At 34.6% G+C, this 23,290-nt stretch overlaps 2 protein-coding genes across 2 annotated transcripts; both read left to right on the top strand.

Moving 5' to 3' along the window:
* The first annotated feature begins 942 nt into the window (after positions 1 to 942).
* LOC107831748 (putative membrane protein At1g16860) lies at positions 943 to 6,200 on the top strand. The gene is made up of 5 exons (XM_016659543.2): positions 943 to 1,205; positions 2,497 to 3,499; positions 4,185 to 4,340; positions 5,318 to 5,529; positions 5,656 to 6,200. The coding sequence occupies exons 2-5, from the start codon at positions 2,642 to 2,644 to the stop codon at positions 5,846 to 5,848; spliced, it is 1,419 nt and encodes a 472-aa protein (XP_016515029.1). The 5' UTR covers positions 943 to 1,205; positions 2,497 to 2,641; the 3' UTR covers positions 5,849 to 6,200.
* A 4,719-nt stretch (positions 6,201 to 10,919) lies between these two features.
* LOC107831749 (RNA-binding KH domain-containing protein PEPPER) lies at positions 10,920 to 19,294 on the top strand. Its single transcript, XM_016659544.2, has 6 exons — positions 10,920 to 11,351; positions 15,109 to 15,358; positions 15,451 to 15,599; positions 15,689 to 15,946; positions 18,488 to 18,688; positions 18,866 to 19,294. Exons 1-6 carry the CDS (start codon positions 10,998 to 11,000, stop codon positions 19,055 to 19,057), a joined length of 1,404 nt encoding a protein of 467 aa, XP_016515030.1. The 5' UTR covers positions 10,920 to 10,997; the 3' UTR covers positions 19,058 to 19,294.
* The last annotated feature ends 3,996 nt before the right edge of the window (positions 19,295 to 23,290 follow it).

Raw genomic sequence — 23,290 nt, 5'->3', positions numbered from 1 at the left:
ATAGAACAAATTCCCCTTATCCTTTAAGTTTATTCTGCCTCTTCTTATTTTGATTGTATTATAATCTAATCGTAAGTTCATTCAACTTTTTTACAAGTATTTTCCTCTTAGGAAGATAAAAGGAGAAGAATGAAAAAAATGCAAAATGAATGAGGAAAGACAAGCTCAGCAGATAGTGGAGAAAGTGTTTTACGTTAATTAATTTGTAATTTAAAATTCCTATTTTTTGTTTTGATGATAATTATTTGTGTAAGAAATTATTTACAATGATAAATTAACTAAATGAAATAAAAAAACATTGTTCAATAAATTAGAAGAAAGAATGAAATTTCACATAAGGGACAAAATTATCTATTTATTATAGATTATAATTTGGCTACGATGCATGAACTGTTTCGGGTAGGATTTAAGTAATATATATTGACGATATTATATATATTTTTAGTACAATTTAATCTGTTATAACATGTTTACGTACTTACCATTTAGTATATATTATCAATAAATATTATTAAATGAAATTACTTTCAATTACCTTTTAAGTCATTATATATGGGTGTACTCGAATATATGAGTGTACTTATGACTAAGTCATTATATATGTGTAAGATTTTATAATATATGGGCATAAGTGTTTGATTTTAAAGTCTAAAGGGTGTATCTGTAATTAAGTAATTAAATTCGTATGATTTAGAAATATAGCGAGTGTAAGTGTTTGATTTTAGAATACAAGAGGTGTATACGAAACTGAATCATATTATAGAGGTGTTTAATGCAGTTAATATAAATATTTAAATCAAATTAGTGCTCCTATAAGTTTATAAGAAAAAACCAGTGGCAAACAGAAATATAGCCTTTACATTGAAGGTCAAAAATGTCATTTAACATCACAACCTAGACAACCAGCAGAAAAGGAAGGTGGAGGGTCCATTTTCAGTTTCCACGTTTATCCTTTTTAATTTCTTAATTAATTTTCCTCCTAAAAACACTTTGCTCCTTAGCTAACAAAACCACCAAGACCACCATATACCCAACCCCCCCTACATCCTTCACCCCACCCCCCTTACCTTTTACTCAAACCCCATACCCACCAACACTACTAGTACTACTACCTTCCCATATCCCAAATCCCATGTTAAACAAACTGGTTTCTTGATCCATTACCATGTTACTTCTTATTATTCCCAACTCATTTTCTTCCTCAGGTACCCTTCACATTTTCTTGATTTTCCTGAAATGAGTAATGTTTTGAACTTTATTATCTGTTTTTTTGTTTGTACATTTACCCTTTTGTTAGAAATGTGAATGTGGATTGTTTTTTGCTTTTCTTGATTTAGTTCTAGAGGGTTTTCAAGATTTATATACATGGTAGATTTATTTTTTACCCATTCTGCTGATTTTGAGTTTTCTTGAAATGAGTAAAGTTTTGAACTTTTTGATCTGTTTCTGTTTTTTTGGGCATTAACAATTTTGGTTAATAATGTGAATGTGGGTTGTTTTTACTTTCTTGATAGTATAGCAGGTTATTTATTTTATGGGGTTCTCCAGATTTGTATAAATGTACTAGTTTCTTTTTTTAACCCATTTTGCTGATTTATGTTTTTCTTGGATCCTTACTTGAGACATTTTTGTGTGTGTAAAAATCGAATCTTTATTTGAGTTTTGTACATTTTGGTCTCTGATCTCTCAGATTGTGCTTCTTACTGCAATTGTGTTGTTGGGTATGACTTTTGTTTTGTTTCTTTGTTTTGGATCGATGGGCGTCTTTGTTGGTACTTGATGTGTGAACACTAACCACATAGTTAGTTAAAGGATGTTAACAGTTTGCTACTGTTATTCAAGAAAACCTTTTAGTAGAACTAATTGAATGAGATTTTCTTCGGATTTGCTTGTCTGCATACATGTACATGACTGAGATTGACTGCAATTTTGAAAAAAATATCCAGATCTGTGGGTTATGAGTACTGATTCATGATACTGCTCTATTGTATCTACATCTATTACAGGCTCATTGTTTCATTTTCTTTTAAATTGGAAGGAAGAGAATTATTAGAACTCTCGTCTGCCCCTCTTTACCCTCTGCAGCTGAACTTTCTTACTTATGCAATGAGAGCTTAGTATTGAAATCGAGTCAGGCAGAAAGTACCGAAAGTCCGCTGCCCGCCCTATCATCCTGTGTCTCAACCAACGTTTTTGAAATTATGGTTATTGCATAATGGTTTACAAAATCTCTAGATCTCTGTGCATTATCCCCCACCTTATACTTATTGGTCATTTTCTCGTTCTCATTAGTTGTGATTCAGAAAATAGTTGATGCTTCTTTCTGGAATTTAAGTCCTAGTGTGAGTGCATATATATTGTGCTAAGTTTGAAGTATCTAAATTTGAAGTTAAGCTTTGATATGCAGAAAGCTTATCATAGCCGCCGTTGGTGCTTCTTGTATTTTGCTTCCCAATGTAAATGAGATGCTTATACGGCAGTTTTTTTGTTGAATAGGTATAACATTACTGTTGAAATTGGTCTGCTGAGGTGGGTTTTCAGCCAGTTATCAAGTCTCTATTCGTGGGTGTTAAAGAATAAACACTGCTATCCTGTCTACGTGCATTGCCATTGGGCTTCTACTGATAGCTAGGTTGGCATTATGGGTTCTCGGTTCCCGTCTCATAAGTTGAGCAGTGGCCTTTATGTATCTGGTCGGCCTGAGCAGCCGAAAGAAAAGGCTCCAACAATGAGCTCGGTTGCCATGCCTTATACTGGCGGTGATATCAAAAAGTCCGGAGAGCTTGGGAAAATGTTTGATATCCCAACTGGGGCACGGAAATCTGGACCTATTAACAATGCCCCATCAAGAACAGGATCATTTGGTGGCGCTACTTCTCATTCGGGTCAACTGAATTCAATCAGTCGCATGTCTTCTGGTGGCGGTCCTGGATCTGTTTCTTTGAAAAAGACCAACTCAGGTCCTCTAAATAAACACGGAGAGCCTATGAAGAAGTCATCGGGTCCTCAAGCTGGAGGGGCTACTGGTAATTCCCGTCAAAACTCTGGCCCTATTCCCCCGATTCTCCCTACGACAGGCCTCATTACATCCGGTCCCATTTCTTCGGGTCCACTCAATTCAGCTGGTGCTCCACGGAAGGTTTCAGGTCCATTGGATTCCACAGGCTCGATCAAGCTACAGAGTTCTATTGTTAATAACCAGGCTGTTACTCGCCTAAGCCCTGGTGAAGAATATTCCTTCCGTAAGAGTTTCCCGAAGCCAATACTTTGGTCTATAGTTCTTCTATTTGTGATGGGATTTATAGCTGGTGGCTTTATTCTTGGTGCTGTTCACAATCCCATTCTTCTTGTCGTTGTTGTTATCCTATTTGCCATTGTTGCTGCGGTATTCACATGGAATACTTGTTATGGAAGAAGTGCTATTGTTGGTTTCATCTCTCAGTACCCTGATGCCGAGCTTAGAACTGCAAAAGATGGCCAATTTGTTAAAGTTTCTGGGGTATGTTTTTTCTTGATATGTTCATTCTGCACATCTTCGGAATCACCATTACTCTCCCATTTTCTCATGGAAATAGCTACTGCTTTTCCCAGTTTGTTATTGCCCATCCTCCCTTTTCTAAAATGCGGTTTAGGATCCTTTAGTAAAGTAGTAATAGTCTTTACTCGAAGTGTTGTTTTTGTGTTAGTTCACAGTAGTGTTCCAGTTTCCATAGGTTGCAGATAGGTTAGTGGTGAATTCTACATAATAGCGCTCACTTGAATATTGCAGTTGGTATATTTACTGCTAATCATAGTCAGAAGTTATACACACACACATAGGCATTATGTAAGGAAACTCTTCCTATGAGTATGTGGAAACAAAACGATTATTTGGCCAAAAGAAATTGAAGACTAAAATATTTGGTATCATAGGATTTAAATTCCGACGTGCAAATTAGTTAGTTGATCCAATAGATTCATGATTTTTTTTGGTCAATGGAGACTTAAAAAAGAAAACAACCATAAAATTGGCTCCTTGAAAATTTTAAAATGCTCTTGCAAGTATGATGCTTGTATCTTACTTGAGTAGTTGAGTTTACGAATGTTATTGTTCTTTGCATCTTTCTAAATTCTTACCTTGCCTGCACTGGATCCCGTAAACTGCTCGGATATTAAGTTTTAACTATTGCTTTATGGTTTTGCAGGTAGTTACATGTGGAAATGTTCCTCTGGAATCCGCATTTCAGAAGGTTCCCAGATGTGTTTATACATCCACTAGCTTATATGAGTACCGAGGGTGGGATTCAAAAGCAGCCAATCCAGAGCATCGTCGTTTCACTTGGGGCCTTCGTTCCCTGGAGGTGAGAAGAGATTTCACACCCCTTTTTTTAAATTCGGAAGTACCTTCTCTTTCCAGAGAAATAAAAGGAAATACCTTTTTCTTTTTTATCTAAGAATATAACCAGCTCAGTTTTAGCTGGTTATATTCTTGCATGGAAACGCTTTAAATAGACCTGAATATTGCAGATTCAGTGATATAAGTGCCTAGAAGTAAGTTCATGAAATTTATGACGTTCGAACAGTTGGGGGATTATGGAATGCTGTAGTAGCTTAGTAGCATCTTGTACTTGTACTCATACCATCTTGGTACCATTTTTAATAAAAGCTTTTACTTATCAAAACAAAAACAGTTGGGGGATTAAGCAGGCTACAGACGGCCCAAGAAATTTAATTTGAGAGCTGAAGTTTGTGGTGAAAACTTATGTGCCTGAATGGGATATGCAAGAAATTATTTCTGGTTTTGTGTTCTTGGACAGTGGCACTTACTCTATTTAGAACTCATAAATGTGATTGAATGAGGGAAATTTAAAGACAACAGTAATATGAGAAGAGAACTCAAGGAACCATCTCGCTGTCACCTTCTAAGTCAGTGAAGTAATAGAAGCTTCTATGAATCAAGATTGACTCCTTTGCTCCCTCTATCTAGGGAGAGTATCAAAGGTAGCATAGATCACACGACCTAAAAAGTAATTTGTCACCTAACATATATACACCTACCTAGCATTTTATCTCCTGTGAAATTATCGTGTTGATCTTCATAACTATCATGTTGATCGTGTGATGAAAGCGCATTGTTTGATTTATTCAAACAACAACAACAACAAATGCAGTATATTCCTACAACTGGGGTCCTGGGAAGTTAGTGTGTACGCAAGCCTTACCCCTACCTAGTGAAGGTAGGATTTATTCAAATAAGCTTTATAAATTAGGGATGAAGCAAACATATGGTTACAGTGAGACTGAAAATTTTATATGCTTCTTTTTTTTCTTTTTGCAGAGGCATGTTACAGATTTCTACATCTCTGACTTCCAATCTGGATTAAGGGCGTTGGTGAAAACTGGATGTGGTGCAAGAGTAACCCCTTATGTTGACGAATCTGTTGTTGTGGACATCAATCCATCAAATAGGGACATGTCCCCAGAATTTGTCAGGTGGCTAGCTGCGAGAAATCTATCGAGCGATGACAGAATAATGCGATTGAAAGAAGGGTATGATTTTAACAAATTTCAAAGAATTAGTGGTTGCACTTTTTTCCAACCGCCAACTACATAATACTAATATTAATAAACTGTAGTGTCACTCTTGACTCTTTTCTCATCTACATTTGCGCTCAGGTATATAAAAGAAGGTAGTACTGTCAGTGTAATGGGAGTTGTCCAACGAAATGATAATGTCCTAATGATCGCTCCTCCTCCTGAGCCGTTTTCAACAGGTTGTCAGTGGAGTAAATGCATTCTTCCCGCCAGTTTAGAGGGCATTGTACTGAGTTGTGAAGACAGTTCAAAGATTGATGTCATTCCGGTGTAACAGATGAAGGCTCTACTATTTTGGTATTAAAGTCGTTTGGAAAATCCACTTTTAAGTAGTACTGAGAATGTCATCTCCACTCGGTTAACCAGGTGTATAGTTTGTCAATCCTATTTTTTGCTTCTTTTTTTTTCTTTTATCCGTAATGGTGTTGGTGTGATTATTATAGTAGAGGAAACATGTTGATTAATGAGGATTTTTGAGAGTTTTCTTATGGTTAGAGAAGTTTGATATATTCTTATTCATGTTGGGGCTTGTCAAAATCTGTTATGTCCTGAAAAAAAACAAGAAATATGTTTATTGGTTTGAAGAATTTTTGTGTGGCCTCTTAGCCACTTTTAATTGCTATGAACTAAGATCTCACTTGCAGAAATATTACAGATTAGAAAGCTGAAGCCTTGAAGTTCAGACAAGGAAAGAGATAAGGTTGAAACAATTTTGATATAATTTGGAGTATTTTTCTGGTTTTTACACACCATTTAATGTGTATATGGTTTCACTTGACTAAAATAACAATGTCTTGTCGACTACTTCTGAAAATAACAATGTCTTCTCGACCCAAAATTTATTATTATTATTATTATTATATAAGTTTTAATCTTTTATTTACATATTAATGTTTACTAAATTCTTTTTTCTCTCTCAAATTATAACATAATTATTTGTTTTTCAAATTATTTTCCTCTAAGGACCTACTCTACCAGATCTAATTATTTGTTTATATTCATTTTATCATTTAAGCCTATATGATATATAAGCTAACGTACTCTCCTTTATAATACTTTATCGTGAAAATAGCACGGTGCTAGCTAGTTTTCGAACTGGTAATTGAAAAATAGCCAGCGTTTGCAAAGTCATTAAAAAATAGTCACTATTTTGTTGCAATATGAAAGTTCCAGCATAATACACTGGAGATTGGTGCACTTGTGAATGAACTCCAGCATATTATGCTGAAACTCCAACACACGGTAAGTTCCAACATAATATACTGGAGATTAGAGCACCTGTGTATGAACTTCCGACATATTATGCTGGAACTCCAGTATATTATGCTGGAATATTTTTCAGATTTTGAACAGTATTTTTGTTCAAATTTATCTTTACATGAAAAATGACTAAATTTTAATTATTTTTAAAATTATAATTATTTTTTAATTATCACTTATAAATCCGATTATTTTTTAATTTCACCTAAAATTATCTCCACAAGTTTAGATATTGTTCAATAGTTTTGAGTTTGATTAGCAAGTCACTAAAGTAGGATTACCTTTCATCATTTCAAGTTTGCACTTTTTGTTTGTTTGATTTTGTTTTATACCTTTCACATAGGTTTTAGCAATATATATGTGTGATTTTAAAAGTTTTACTTGTTGACACGCGGCATATATGCGGCGAATATGGAAGCTAGTTTTATTAAATAAAATATATTTATTGATATAATGTTAAATATCCGCCTCTACTCATATTACAGTAAGCTCTAGCTAGTATTTTCTTTATTTAACTTCAACACTATTCTATTAGTAGCTTCTTGTTATACTTTCCTCAGTAATCATTCTTGTTTTCATTGGAAATCTCCAGCATTTGAATGTCTAGATACTCTTTGTCAATTTCAACTACCAAACCTCTTAACTCAATATCTATATATGCAAATATAAAAATCTACAATATAATCAAAATATATACATGCATTATATACTACAATACACGCTCAAATGTCGTATTTTCCCCGTATCAAGAATTTTTTTGCGGTCTCTTTTCCCCCTATTATTCAAACAAAGGATGCATTGCTTCTACGGTGCATTTCTTCAAATGCACAGCATCAACCGCCGATGATTTTGTCCTCAACACATGCTGCTGCCACTACTAATATCCCTTCTAATATTTTTCGCCTTTAGTTCTAACTGTGGAACCGCATAGGGGTGGAACTGATGTAATATATAATGTAGATGTAGAACCATGCTCCCTATATGTAAATTCTTTACTGTTTAATGCAATGTTTGTCTTTCATGATCCAAAACAATGAATGTGTGCCAATGAAAATCTTTAATATAATACTAAGTGCTTTGCAGCCTAAGTTAGAATATTCGTCATATTTTGTTCTAGTATAATTTTGTTTACTACTATTTATTATCCAAAATATACTACAACATAATTTTACTTACTATTTCCCCCAAAAATGTTTTAAGAATTTAGGTGAAATATTATCCCAAAAGTTTGATCATTTGTCCCCTAAAGTTCAGTTTTAGGAAGTTAGAACACCTACATATGAAAAGGATTACAAATCACCTTAATAGAGTGTTTGCATCAAATGAATGCAAGATATGATTGTTCTTCCACTCATTTATCAAGTAATCATTGTTAAGTGACGAATATTCCATTTTCATTTATTAGTCATAGAGTACACGTGTTGCGCATGTACCTCGCACCAATAAATATAGTTTGTTTAAAATTATATAGTAGATGTTTTCATTGTATGATTTATCAAATAGTTTTTTTAAAAATAAATTCTTGAATAAAGGAAGGAAGATATATACTTTATAAAAGTCCTCATATACTTTTTTATTTGAAATTTTATTAGGAATAGCTTTAGGTTCTCGCACCATCCTTTATAAGCATATATGATTATTATCAGGATAAAGAGATTATGTTGAATAACACTTTTACTTCCTTTAGCTCAATTATGATAGATAATACTAGTCACGCATTTTTCTAGCTTGATATTTATTTTCAATTACATGTTATAGCTATCACCCATATAGATTTATCGATGCTAGAATTGCGAAACTTCATGATAATATATTTGATAAAATATTTTCTTAAAAAGGAATTACTTGAGTTGATAATAGCTGTTAATATTTTTCACACTAACTAGCAACCTAAATAACAAATACGCTTTGGCATAGTGGTTAACACCATAGCTTATAATTGTGACACGTGATTCCTAGTTAGTGCTAGATAAAAGAACATATTTTACCATGATTAGTCCAAAAAGAGTAAATAAGGCAACTACTAAATTTTTTAATTTACACATTAATTGCCTCCTTTTTGTGATCTTGAAATAAAAAACCTATTATTTTGATCAAACTAATTTAATGTACTTCGTAAATATTTTAAAAAATAATAATTTTCTATTGTATAGTATCTGGATATTTCAATTTTATTTTTAAAAATAACACGTACTTCACTTGAATATGATCATATTGACTAACTCATACGTATAATAAGACACTTTGAGGCAAAGAGAATGTATTCAAATTGTTAAAATGCTAAGTCATTTTAAATCAATTTCTTTGATCTATCTGTTTCAATTACTTAGCATGTTATATTTTTTTATATTCTTATCTTTTTTTTAAATCTTCTACAAAAAGATTAACCAAAAGCTCCCAATCCAATAAAAATATTGACAAATTAACACGATATCAAACTTATAATTCTAAAGCTAACCCAAGTCTTAGATCTTCAAAAGTTTTAGCAATCCGACAATATCTTGAGCTCTTGATTTAGATTTATGTACAATTTGATTTTAGAGTTTTCATCTTTTCCTCTTGCCATTATTTGCACTTGTATATATTTCCGTATACTTTGATTTTAGAGTTTTCGTCTCTTCCTCTTGTCATTATTTGCACTTGAATATAAAAAAACAAATTAATTTAAGAGTCTCTTTGCATCTTGAAGTGAAAGATTTCTAATGTCATATGGATTATTATTGTTTTTGATAAAGTAATAATTCCTAAAATAAATTTTCATAAAAATTTACTTAATTAACTAATATAGCTAAAATCTTACTGAGATTAAATTATTCCTAAATGTTATGCGTTCCTATATTTTCAAATAAGGAAAGATATAATAGTCAACATTTTAGTTAACTTCATCATTCTAAATACCACTCGTAGAAAATACTAATTAAATGACTTTTTTGTCCAATATGATATATATTTTTAAATGATAAAATGATCGATCAATATCCTGTTGGAGTTTCGTGCTATTATAATAGTTTCTGGATAGATAAAAGAAGACAAGATTAAAAGAGTGAAATATTATTTTCCTATATATTTAATAGTTTTAATTTTATTCTTACATCGGCTTACAACTTAATGAGAATAAATTAATGTAATTTGTTGAAAATACTAAATGTTAGTAGAATTATTCTTCAATAAAATTACTCTAGTTGTTGACTACTTCAAATGGACGTAAAATTGTGTAATGACCTTCCAAATATTTGACCTTTCTAATGATTTATTAAAGGTAAAATATTAATTGCCTTTAAGTCATAAATTTTAGGTATATACTTCAAATAAGGAAATACTTAATAATCAAAATTTCAGTGAATTTTCAAGTTCTAAATATTAGGAAGATAATTTAGTTATAAATTTTATCCAATGTAAAATATATTTTTAAAGGGTAAAAAAGGCGAACGACATTTCGCTAAGGGCCATCGTGTTTTTAATATAATATAGATAATCTTTCTGATCCGCTTTAAGTAATTTTTTTGGCTCTTTTCATACATATTAAGAAATTTACTTTTTAGCATTAATTAACAATAAAATTGACCATATTAACCTTATTTTGCTCATTGGAAATATAACAAACTAATCATAGGCTCTTTACTCCAAGGACCACTTTGAAAAAAAGAAGGTAATTACTTCTTGATATCGTAAAATAATAAATATTATAAACTACAAAAAAAAAGGCCAAAAAATCTGATAGAGTAGACCGGAGGGCGTAGATGCTAAAATTAAATTGCTTTGGTGATAACAAGGAGTAAATATTTACCTACGACGACAACAACAACAACAACCCACTATAGTCCCATCAGTGGGTATGAGTAGGGTAATGTGTATGCATACTTTATCCTTACCTGGGTAGAGATGCTATTTTTGATAGACCCTCGACATACCTCACTCCAACAACTTTTCAACTTGCTTTTGGGATGACTCGAACTCACAACCTCTTGGTTGAAGTGCTCACATATGAAGAGAGAAATAAAAATGCACAGGCATGTGTTATGCACGTGAAAATCTCGGCCTCTATAAAATCCTCCACATCTTCCATTTTTCAATTCTTTTATTTTTCCCTCACCTGCAAAAACTTGCCCTAAACCCTAATACCACCCCCGCACCCCCATCCCCACCCCTAGCAGCGTCTGCCAATGGCTTCCACAGAACAAACCCAGAACGGCTCTACGATATCACCAGAAACCCTTACAACAACCACTGAGACCAAACCAGAGCCTGAAAATCCTCAACAAAAACCAGAAGAAACAACAGACCAAGGCCCAGACTCAGTTTCAATTAACGCTGAACCAGTTCCAGCTTCAGAGGTTTCAATAGAGAAGCCAAAGTGGCCAGGATGGCCCGGGAGTTGTGTGTTCAGGATGGTAGTACCTGTGCTCAAAGTTGGAAGTATAATAGGGCGTAAAGGCGAGCTCGTCAAGAAGATGTGTGAAGAAACGGGCGCTAAGATTCGCGTACTCGATGGCCCTCCTTCTTCTCCTGATCGCATTGTAAGTGTTACCCCTTTAAATGCACAATCCTATTAGTAATGTTTAATTTATACATAGTTGCATATAATTCATGTTAAGTTAGCTATCAAGATTTGATTTTGATTATCTATCAAATTCACTTTTCGACATTATGTTAGGAACACTTTATTACACTATTGATTAGCGGCCGGGGGTCAATTGAATTCCCCTTAGTAAAAAAAGTGTTTTGTTGCATATATATAAGCTTTTGAGTTCCGTTGACATAGGGGAAGATTCTAGTTTAATGATAACAACTATGCCTCAGTTCCAAAATTTAATATGAGGCCTAAATTTTTAAAAGAAAGTTATAAGATACATTTTTATTTGAAGTCTACTCTTCTAACTTTTTGAGATATAAAGTTGTTAATAATTTTTTTTATAATCGATTTTCTCTAATAATTCTTGCTCGATTGATAATATAGCCAACTTATTTAATCTATTGTTGATCTTAGATAAGATTTTACAAAGCAATAGAAATATAGCACTATTGGAAGCTTAAAAGTATTGCTGAACACTTGAACTAGTGAAATCTTGGAGAAAGAAGGTGAATAGTGAAATCTTGGAGAAAGAAGTGAGTAAGAATATTAAAGAAAAATACAAAAATATGTAGGGATTTCTGAAATATGAAGAGATTGGAAAAAAAAAGATTGACTCGGACAAATTAAGGAAAAGAGAGCAAATTTTTTAATAAATGAGTAAAAAATGAAAAACTAAAAGTTATGAAAACTATTCATCTACACATTTTTAAGTAAGTCAAATTATTATTTTATTTATATATCTAAAAAGTTTTCTTTCCTTTATATTAAAAATGAACCTATTATTTTTATAAAATGGGCCCCCTAAATTTGGGGGACTAAGGCACAAGCCTTACTTCACACAAGGTTGGAGCCGGCCCTGGTTTGAATCTCCCTGCTAGAGTTCCTTACTCTGCTACTGGTGTAATACTTATATAAAAAAACAACATACTAGTTAAATGAACATATTAAAATCGTAAAATGAAAGAGAGGAACTATGGCACCGGAGGAGGAAGATCAAAATTTGCAATCTAAGATGCAAAGTAGGATTTTTACCACAGGATTCACAGGTTCACGCTTCTTGAGTATTACATTTTTATTGGTTTGCGTTACTAGCCTATAAATTATTTTTATGACATATAAGCATAAAGGGTTTAGAAAGTTTGAGTCTTTTGTGACTTAGAATACCACTTTAACTCACATTGATCCCTCAGCTTGCATGGTTTTGTAAACTAGCCCTCGAACTTCATGATTCTCAATTAAACACCTCAAGTTTTTAGAATACATATTTTAAACATCTGGACCCGTGAGTCCCTCATTTGTGAGAATGTGGATAAAACATCAGTATCCACGCACATCATTATTTATCTTCACCGCGTTATCTATACAAATCTCAAAGACCTTTCTCTTATCAACTTCTGACTATGGCACCGTACTCCTTCTCTTCCACTAGCACCATTCCTTTCACTTCCACCCAATACCACCCCATACACCACTGGGAGAATGTCGATAAGTTTGGCCGCCACTGGGAGCACTGGGAGGAGATGACAAATAAAGGGGTAAAAGGGATTTGGAAATTTCAAACGGCAAGCTCTCTCATGCATAGTCCTTTTCAGTAGTTCTCGGTCCCGTTAGTACCTTTTCCGGCTTTAAAAGTGATAATGTCTGCATCAAATATCGTCTGATTATCTTGGTGGAGAATCTCTTCCTGGAAAGAAAGAAGAATTTGTGGAAGTATGGAATAGTTTCACTTTATACTATCAGCCTTATTCTCGAGAGCATAAATCCTCTGCACACCCCTCCATCCCCTGCCCCCGTACCTTCCACACAAAAGGAAAAAAAGAAAATGGTAGATGTAAGTAACCGACTCAACTGATCTTTTCATGTTGAAAATAATCTGGTCTCAAGCTTTAATGAATTGAAAGAAGAGTGAGAACGATGAAGTTGCTAGGGATGAAAATGAACAGAGGACTAAGTATTACACTAACAAGTTACCAGAAGTAGTTGGCAAAGATTTTTACAACAAACAGCAAGCTAATGGATGTTCACGAGATTAGAACCAGCCCAATATAGACTTATAGAGTTCAACAACGTTAAGAAGCTTTGCCGAGCCATGAGATTTCAAATTCGCTATGTGATCTACTTTTAGACATCCGAACAAGCATCTATTTGAAGTGCAATGAAATTGTAATTGAAGATTAATGTCAAAGCTAATTCTGAGGGACAGAAGTTGAAATAACGAAAAGCAAAAGAGCTGAAAATGTTAAGGGAGCTAGAGAGGTGAAGCAAAAAGCAGAGCAATGACCGTGATTATTTGACTTCTTAATCCTATTAAGTAGGAAAAAAAGACTTACTGTGAGAAGAGAAGTGAACATGTATTTATGCTTCTTTATTGATAAAGAAGAGAAGTGAACACTCCTTACAAGCATGATTACCACACACTTTGTACCACCCAGTCAAAGATAGGTTACAGAAGCCTGGTCAATTGTCAAAGGTGTTTAAAACATGTGTTTGACCAACTTGAGGTGTTTAGTTGGGAAAATGTCAAGTTAGGGATCCATCTTTACAAAATCGTGCTAGTGAGGTGTCAATTATCTGTATTATGGCTAAAGGCTGCAATGCTTGTTCTTTAGGGGAATAGAGTACCTAAAAATTTAGTACATACTAGGGAACCAATAAAGAGCAATTCTCATCGTATCAAAGCACATGGTATAATTCCTATGAAGCACATAGTGCTTTGATAAGATAGAATTCATATCACGAGTTCGAATCCTGCCGCATACAAAAGCTTGGTATTTAAGTGGAGAAGAATAGAGGGGCGGGCCCGTTATACACCTAGCTTCGAACTGTGCGACATTGGGCCTAGGGGATTTCTCGGTTAACAGAAAAAAAAATATAGATTTGCTCTCACTATACCACTAGTGTTTTCTTGGATTCTTTCCGTAATTTTTATTATACGAACATTGCATTGCAACTGCTTTGTTTGCTAGTGTAACAGTGTTATTTATGTGTAGCATTTGTTTTCTGGATCTTCAAAATGCTGTCCTGATATAGGAGTACTTTGTTTCGTATCTTGAGTCTATAAACATCTTGTTTTGTGCCAATTTTTATGCAATCAAGACGTCATCTATACCGACACATTGTTTTAAACTATGCAAATTCTAATAATTGGGCAAGTGGATGACTGCTTGAGGAGTTTTCCCCCTTTGCTATGGCTGCAGAAATGGGACAAAAATGATCCAAGATTTGATGTGGAACTAACAAGTTTCCTGCATCCACGTGATCTTCCGTAAAACCTTTTTCGTTAGTTGTAATAATTGACGGACGCTTCCAAGATCAAATGAAAATCAGTTTCTTGCACCATATTTGAGATGCTGTACGCCGCTTGAGCACAAGTTTATTGATCTTTTGTGCTTTCTACTTTTACTTTAGGGGGCTAGTGGTGAGGAGCGATAGATGTAGGTTTTAGATACAAAAATTACTTCCCATCCCCTTTAATGTGACTAATTGAAAGAGGAAAGGTGACTGTCAATTATTTTCTTGCGAATTTTGCATTTTATTCTTCTTTTCTCACTCTTCGATGCTTCATTAGTTATCATTCTTTCGAAGCTATCATTCTTCAATATATTTAGATGCTGTTGTGAAGGCTTTCGGCCTCCTTTTTCTGTTCTGCCCTCTCTTTGAAAAAGTAGTCTTTACGATAGTCTCCATAAACAATGTCATAGGTTCTAATATCGGGGAAGGAAGAACCTGAGGCAGCATTATCCCCTGCGCTGGATGCTGTAATAAGAGTGTTCAAACGCGTTAGTGGACTTGAAGCTGATGGAAACTTACCCGGAGCTGCTGGGGCTGCATTCTGCTCTATCAGACTTCTTGTAGCATCAACACAAGCTGTGAACTTAATAGGAAAACAAGGGTCTTTAATCAAGCCTATCCAGCAAACAACTGGTGCCTCCATTCGAGTTCTTTCAAATGGTATTTTGTCGCAGTCTTCATTCTATTACTGTTTGATTTACTGGAATTATGCTAAATAAGTTGCAGGGGTTCATTTTAATTTATGAACTCAGATGAAATGCCAATCTATGCGACTTCGGATGAGAGAGTTGTGGAGATTCAGGGTGAAGCTCTGAAGGTTCTTAAAGCTTTAGAAGCAGTGATTGGGCACCTTAGAAAGTTCTTGGTGGATCATAGCGTTCTTCCCTTGTTTGAAAAGAGCGTAAGTTTACTTCTCTTTCTTTTGTCAGTTTATTATCAAATCAATGTCCTTTTATCTGCTTATATTTGTTATCCTTGTTCTTTCCACAGTACAATACACCTGCCACTCAGACGCAGGAACGCGAACCTGAACCTTGGTCTGAGAGGGCGATGCTTAATACGTCACGGCCTGGACTTGGCATGGATTATCCTCCTCCAACAAAGAGGGATTCTCTATTTTCTGAACGTGAAAGTCAGCTGGATTCACAATATCATCCTCCTGGACTTTCATTGTATGGGCAAGATCCTGGACTTTCTGCAAATCGTACTTCAGGCCTTGGTCGTGCTGGAAATCCTGTTATTACTCAGGTTTGTCATTTGTGGCTTTAGCATGGAACTTTACATTGTGGAAACATATGTTTTTTTCTGTAAGATTCTTTCTCTTGTCTATTTTCACATGGTATGGGAGCTTTTGCAATCTTGGTGGAGACTAATTAGTTTTTGCCTACAGTAAGGGGCCGTTATACTGTCTGATCCGACGTTTTTCTTTCCTTTCATAAGTTCACTATTCTTGTTTCTTCCTATTGACCATTTTGGCGCCACAATATTTTTTGGGTGACACCACTCCTGTGGCCCCGGTTCTTAGGTGACTTTTTGAACAAAACTATTTTTAAAACGTTTTTACTTCTTTTTATTCGTGGTATTAAAGTGTGGATATTAGATTCTTCTTTTTATTCGTGGTATTGTTATGCCATTGCATTTTCACTCGCTGTTTTTACTCCTTTTGTTGTGTTATTAGAGTCAGGCAGTGAGTCTCTCTTCTACTCTGAGCATTGTATTTCCTGTCATTGTTTCGAGAACATTCATTTACACTTCAGCTCTTAATTCAAGCTAAACTGACGAGGTCCTGGACATTTCATCCCTCTACCTCTTTTATGCGAATATATTTCTGTGTTTATTACGATAAGCACATTTCTTTTAATATTGTGCTTGCTTTGCTATTGACATTCTAGGGAAAAGAATCTTAGCAACATTTTTCTTTGCTGTGATTTAGTATTTCTTGTTCAAATATACAAGAAGAAAAAGAACTCCTCTTAAGTTTGTGTGGAGTGTTGAATGTGAAGTGAAACATTATAATTTGTGTGGAATATTCTTAATGAATTTGTTAATCAAGTGAATTATTGAGCAGAATATTAGTTTAGAATATTCTCTTCTTTTTCTTTATAGTATCCTTGTCCGAGTATTGCCGTTGGCCATTGAATTTTTTATCACCGGCATGGAAAGTCATCTTTTGTTCTTATTGGAGTCTGAGTAGCCAGTCCCTCCTCTGAGCATAGTAGTTTGGTTCATTGTTTCTGCAACTTTTGGTTACTTTTCACCTTCTAGTTTCAAGATAAACTGATGATGTCTTGATGTTTACGTTACTGTACCGTCTTTTCGAGAACTCCTTTCGATTTACTATAATATGCTCTTTTTTTCCTACTTCTGAATTGTTGACTTTCTTTGAGAGAGAATTGTAGCACCATTTTTCTTTCCGGTGATGTTTTAGTATTTCTTGTTTAAAATAAGCAAACTCAAGTTAACTCATCATCTTGAGTTTGTGGGGAGATTGTCAAAATAAACATTAAAAGTATTGTGTAGAATATTCTCAATGGTTATGTTACTCGAGAATAATTGAGAATATTGTTTAGAGTAATCTTGATTTGGGACTTGGGGAAGGAGCTACTTTGAGCTGTACAAGTAAATATAACTGTCTAGTTGCATAGGTTCTCTCTTCACCTACTGGTCATGGTCTTGTCAATGCTCGTATATGGGTTTGCCAACCTCCAGTGCCTCGGTGAATTGCCCATATTAATTTTTAGTCATAGAAAACAACTTCTGTACTTCAGTTTTATGCTATGCTTTCTATCAATTACTTTTAGGTTTTCTTAACCTGTATGCTTCTTGAAGGACATATGTTCGGGACAGAGTGTTTCTTATGGAAGTACAAGAGCGGATTATGTAGCCAAAAAGTAATATGAAACGGCATAAGTCACTGTTTATGACTCGTATAATTTGACACGTCATATTGTAGTTAACATAATGTTACCCACTGCAAGATTTCTCAGTACTTGAAATGAAAGCGATTTCTTCTTTGCGTTTTTTAGTAAAATCAGATCTCTCCTGCAATTCCCTGATCATTGCAGTTTAAGCCATTCTAATTGCAATGGACCTTTCGACAGAGAAGACCCTTATCAAAAAAGCATGAAATAAGAAAGAAACAGAACCTCCTGGCTTTTAATTGAGATATTTGTAGGATAATATCTGTTCTTTAAACTTCTAAGATAAATTGTGACATTGTTAAGTTAGAATCTGCCTTTGGTGAGAAATACAGTGGTTGTGATTTTTATGGTTTTATTCGGAAGGGTGAAGTGCACCAGTGAATTAGATATGTCGGTAGAAATTTTGGTTGGTGATAAGAATTGGAGAAACATTTGCTAACTGTAAACTGTAGTAATTTTAGCTGCAATAGGTTGCTTTGCTACACTTTCCAAACACCGCTAGCTGAGTTTATGAAGTAGTATGTTTGTTATCTCAACTGGGATTATACGATTAGTTGCTTATGTTTTCTGCTATAAGAAACCTCGATCTGTAAAATCATAATTAAACTTTACATGCTTATGCTAAAGGTCTCCGTGTGACCTAGGTCCGTGGAATCAGCCACTCGCGCTTGCTGCTTACATCACACCCTTGTGATGCGGCCCTTCCCCGGACTCTACGTGAATGGGGAATGCTGTGTGTACCGGGTTGCCCTTTTTATGCTTATGCTAAAGTTGCTAATATTATGTTTTTTTCGATGTGTGAAAAGTTACTCTGTTATGTCAAAAACAATATTTTATTTGGCGATCTTATCTTGTTTTTCCTTTGCAGATTTCCCAAACTGTTCAAATGCAAATACCACTAGCTTATGCAGAAGATATCATTGGCATTGGGGGAGCAAACATTGCTTATATACGGCGTACTAGTGGTGCCATTCTTACTGTGCAAGAAAGTAGGGGCTTACCTGATGAAATCACTGTGGAAATAAAAGGGACATCATCAGAGGTTCAGACAGCTCAGCAACTTATCCAGGTAATCTCCATTTCCTCTTTTTATAAAGAATAGTTTCAAGAAGCCGACAGGTTGAGATATAAGTAGTTCATATTTTTATGCAATGCATTTAAAACCCTGTAAATTATATGCGATTGAGGAGTTTCTATAGTGTTCTTCCGAATTGCAGTGTAACTGATGAATGAATGGTCATTATAGGAATTTATGGGTAGCCACAAAGAATCACTTCCAAGCAGTTATGGCCAATTAGATACAGGCTTGAGGCAGTCTTCTTACTCTAACCTAGGCAGTGGCTCCTATTCATCTTCTTCATACGGCGGACAGCAATATGGTGGTGGCGGCAGCTATGGATCATTTGGTGCAGGAGGGTACAGTAGCTACAGGTCATGAACAGATTAGCCTTGAGTCTTAGCACTCGTAGTTACCCGTACTGTTTTGTTCGTATGCGTTTTGTGACAGAGCAAACACTGAAGCAACTGCAGGTGGTTCATGCTATGTTAATCTGATGTCTCTTACTGCAATGTATTGATAGCTTTTCAGTAGCTCACCATATCTTGTAGTTCTCACATGTGTCGGTATGATAACATTGAATTTTGCAAGTGTAATGGTTAAGGTGTGGTTCTTAAAGTATTATCTCTCGTTTAATATCTTGTTTATTATTTATTTTTAACCGTTATTTTGTAGATGTTGCAACTTGCCAATTCATAAAAATGATCAGTTGCAATTGCCTCGTTGGAGGGGTATTATTATTTCCATAAGTGAACCTTGTCAAATTTTGTTCTTTAGAATGTTTCTTTTTGTTTCGTTATCTGTAAAGTTGAGAGGATTCTTATCCACTATAAACTGGGTATATGTTAATTCTTCTTTGAGCAATCTCTCAAGAACAGGAGAAATAATAGTTTTAGCAAAAAGTAATTGTAGTTGATCAATGTTATAAAGTAAAGGCGGTAAAGTAAAGACAAGTATAGAGAGAAACTGATATATTATTCAAATTTTAACTTTATGTATATAATGAATTGAAAATTCCTCTATTTATAAAAGAAAGGAAGTAGCTGCGAGACTTTTCAGGAAGCAACTACAAGACTTTTCAGGAAGCAACTGCAAAGTTTTTTTTTTAGCTTCTTGTAAGTTGCTTGCAGATAAATTTCAACAGAGTACTAAATGGATAATCTTCTATCTATAGTGGAGTAATAAATGGACATTCACAATATAATTATTTGGCGAAATACATAAACGACCCCTTTAAGTTGTCCTCAACGATCAACCAGACAACTCAACTGATCCGTTTATCATTTTAACACTTCTTCTCCACTAAAGTGCGACCTCGTAAACCCTTTACGCTGACATGGCAAAGTGTGCTTTGTATTTAATTCTAAGCGCGTGAATCCCTCAAAATTAAATTTTCTTTTAAATTTAACTTTATTTTATGTGGACCACCATAATTTTATGTGGGTCCCATTATATTTTTAATTTTTGACACATTAATTTCACTTTCTTCCCAAAATATTTCATCTTCACCAAATCAGTAGCGCCTCTTCCTTCGCCATTAATCCACCTCCTCTTCTTCAATCTTGAAAATAATGTAATAATTAATAACAACCACTACACTAACAATTTCATTTATCGCCCACAAAATTCCAATCCCATTTTCTGCAGCTTTTACTCATGGATTAGACTTGCTGGGTCTTTGCTGGTTTTATTCGCCGGAGAAAAATGGATGCTAGCCGCTAGGACCGGTTTTAGTGGTTTCAGTTGGTTAAAAATGAAAGAAATAAAAGAGAGAGAGAGAGAGAGAGAGAGAGATGGGTACTCTAAAAGCTATGGCCTTTTTTCGGTGAGATGAGCGGAAAACTCTTCATTAAAACTCAAACTCCTCCAAACCCATTTGGCCTCTACATTGTTGTTCATAATCCTTCAATCTTTTTTGGTGATATAACGTGTATCTCATCCAAAAAATGTTAATGTTGGTAGGAAATTAACGTGAGAGTTTTTTTTTTTGTGGGGAAGGGGGTGGGGGGAGGGGGAGAGGTAAAGGAAGAAGATGAATTGGAGGAGGCAGTGTCTGCTCAATGGTTAAAAAGGGTTTTGGTTTTTTCTTTTCTTTAATTTTTTTTTGTTAATTATAGTTGTCAAATTTCTTATTATAATATACATGTGTCATTCTTTAATTGGTTCATTTGACATGTCATTTGCGAGTGTAATTCACGCATATAGTTTGATGGACTCGGATGTTCATGAGATATACTTAATAGCCACTTGAAGTGTTAAAATGATAAACGGGTCAGTTGAGGAGATTATCTATAGCGGAGTAATAAATAAACATCCATAATATAATTATTTTCATAACACTCCCCCTTGGATGTTCATTAAAAGGTATTGTGCCTCGTTAAAACCTTACTAGGAAAAACCCAGTGGAAAAAATCCTAGTGAAGGAAAAAGAGTACACATATTTAGTAATACGCATTTCTAGCTGCCTCATTAAAAACCTTATAAGGAAAACCCTGTGGGAAAAAACCTTAGTAAGGAAAAAAGAGTACATCGCATATTTTACTCCCCCTAATGAAAACCTTGTTTCAAATATTTGAGTCTCTGCATTCCAAGCTTGTATACCATCTTCTCAAAAGTTGAAGCTGGCAAAGATTTAGTGAATAAATCTGCCGGATTGTCACTTGAACGGATTTGTTGCACATCAATATCACCATTTTTCTGAAGATAGTGTGTGTAGAATAATTTTGGTGAAATGTGCTTCGTTCTATCTCCTTTTATAAATCCTCCCTTCAATTGGGCTATGCATGCAACATTGTCTTCGTATAAAATTGTGGGTCTTTTCTCACATTCCAAACCACATTTTTCTCGAATAAAATGAATTATTGATCTCAACCATACGCATTCCCTACTTGCTTCATGAATAGCTATTATTTCAGCATGATTTGAAGAAGTAACAACAATAGATTGCTTTGTGGAGCGCCATGATATGATAGTATCTCCACATATAAACACGTACCCGGTTTGAGATTTAGCTTTATGGGGATCAGAGAAATAACCTGCATCTGCATAACCAACAAGATCTGCACTATCTTTGTTAGCATAAAACAAACTCATATCAAGAGTTCCCTTTAAATATCGCAATATATGCTTAATCCCGTTCCAATGTCTCTGTGTAGGAGAAGAACTATATCTTGCTAGTAAATTAACAGAAAATGCTATGTCATGCCTTGTAACATTAGCAAGATACATTAGTGCACCAATTGCATTGAGATAGGGTACTTCGGGATCAAGGAGTTCTTCATCCTCTTCTGGAGGTCGGAAAAATCTTTATTCACTTCAAGTGATCGAACAACCATTGGTGTACTCAATATGTGCACTTTGTCCATGTAAAAGCGTTTTAAGACCCTTTCTGTATAGGCATATTGATGGATAAAGATCACGTCCTCTAAATGTTCAATTTGCAAACCAAGATAAAGTTTTGTCTTTCCATGATCTTCCATCTCAAATTCTTTCTTAAGATATTCAATTGCCTTTTGGAGCTCTTCTCGAGTTCCAACAAGATTTATGTCATCAAACATAAATAGCAAGTATAACAAAATTTGAAGCCATTTTCTTTATAAAAATACATGGACAAAGAACATCATTTATGTAACCCTCTTTCAGCAAATATTTACTGAGGCGATTATACCACATGCGCCCAGATTGCTTTAAACCGTATAAAGATTTTTTAAATTTGATTGAGTACATTTCCCGAGATTTTGAATATGCTTCAGGCATTTTAAATCCTTTAGGGATTTTCATGTAAATTTCATTATCAAGTGACCCGTACAGATAAGCTGTAACCACATCCATTAGATGTATTTCAAGCCCTTCACGTAAGGCTAAACTGATAAGATATCGAAATGTTATGGCATCCATAATGGGTGAATATGTTTCTTCATAATCGACTCCAGGTCGTTGTGAGAATCCTTGTGCAACAAGGCGAGCCTTGTATCTTTCAACTTCATTTTTATCATTCCTTTTTTCGTACAATAACCCATTTATGGCTTTATACCGGTAGGTGTTTGGACTAACTGGTCCAAAGGCCTCTCTTTTAGCAAATGACTTCAATTCCGATTGAATTGATTCTTGCCATTTTGGCCAATCAGATCTTTGTCGACATTCTTCGACAGATCGGGGTTCAAGATTCTCACTATCTTGCATAATGTTAAGTGCAACATTATATGCAAAAATATTATCCACCACTATTTCAGATCGATTTAAATTAATCCCATCACCAGTAGAACTTATTAAAAGTTCCTCACTCACTTGAGTCTCGGGTTCATTGATTTCTTCTGGAATCTCAGAACTAATCAGATCTTGGGTCTCTTCAGGAGATCCCTTCATAATATCATTTTGATCATTTGTTGATTTTTTTTTCTAGGATTTCGATCCTTAGAACCCAAAAGGCATACCACGCTTCAGGCGTGCTTTAGGTTCACTAGCTCTCATGCTAGTAGATGGTCTTGCTGGGACATCAATTCGGATAGGTACATTCTCTGCAGGGATATGTGACTTAGTTATCCTTTTCAAATCAGTAAATGCGTCTGGCATTTGATTTGCTATATTCTATAAATAGATGATCTTCTGGACCTC

Source organism: Nicotiana tabacum, chromosome 9 (genome assembly GCF_000715075.1).
Source record: "Nicotiana tabacum cultivar K326 chromosome 9, ASM71507v2, whole genome shotgun sequence".
In the NCBI taxonomy this organism is placed as follows: Eukaryota; Viridiplantae; Streptophyta; class Magnoliopsida; order Solanales; family Solanaceae; genus Nicotiana; species Nicotiana tabacum.
The sequence above is the reverse complement of the archived record's forward strand: the minus strand, read 5'-3'. Positions and strand labels throughout refer to the sequence as shown.

Excerpts from the sequence above, each read along its gene's own strand:
- LOC107831748 (XM_016659543.2), top strand. The coding sequence starts at position 2,642 with ATGGGTTCTCGGTTCCCGTCTCATAAGTTGAGCAGTGGCCTTTATGTA. Across the intron at positions 4,341-5,317 it reads GGGGCCTTCGTTCCCTGGAG|AGGCATGTTACAGATTTCTA; the intron begins GTGAGAAGAGAT and ends TTCTTTTTGCAG. Across the intron at positions 5,530-5,655 it reads ATAATGCGATTGAAAGAAGG|GTATATAAAAGAAGGTAGTA; the intron begins GTATGATTTTAA and ends ATTTGCGCTCAG.
- LOC107831749 (XM_016659544.2), top strand. The coding sequence starts at position 10,998 with ATGGCTTCCACAGAACAAACCCAGAACGGCTCTACGATATCACCAGAA. Across the intron at positions 15,359-15,450 it reads CATTCGAGTTCTTTCAAATG|ATGAAATGCCAATCTATGCG; the intron begins GTATTTTGTCGC and ends TTATGAACTCAG. Across the intron at positions 18,689-18,865 it reads CAGCTCAGCAACTTATCCAG|GAATTTATGGGTAGCCACAA; the intron begins GTAATCTCCATT and ends TGGTCATTATAG.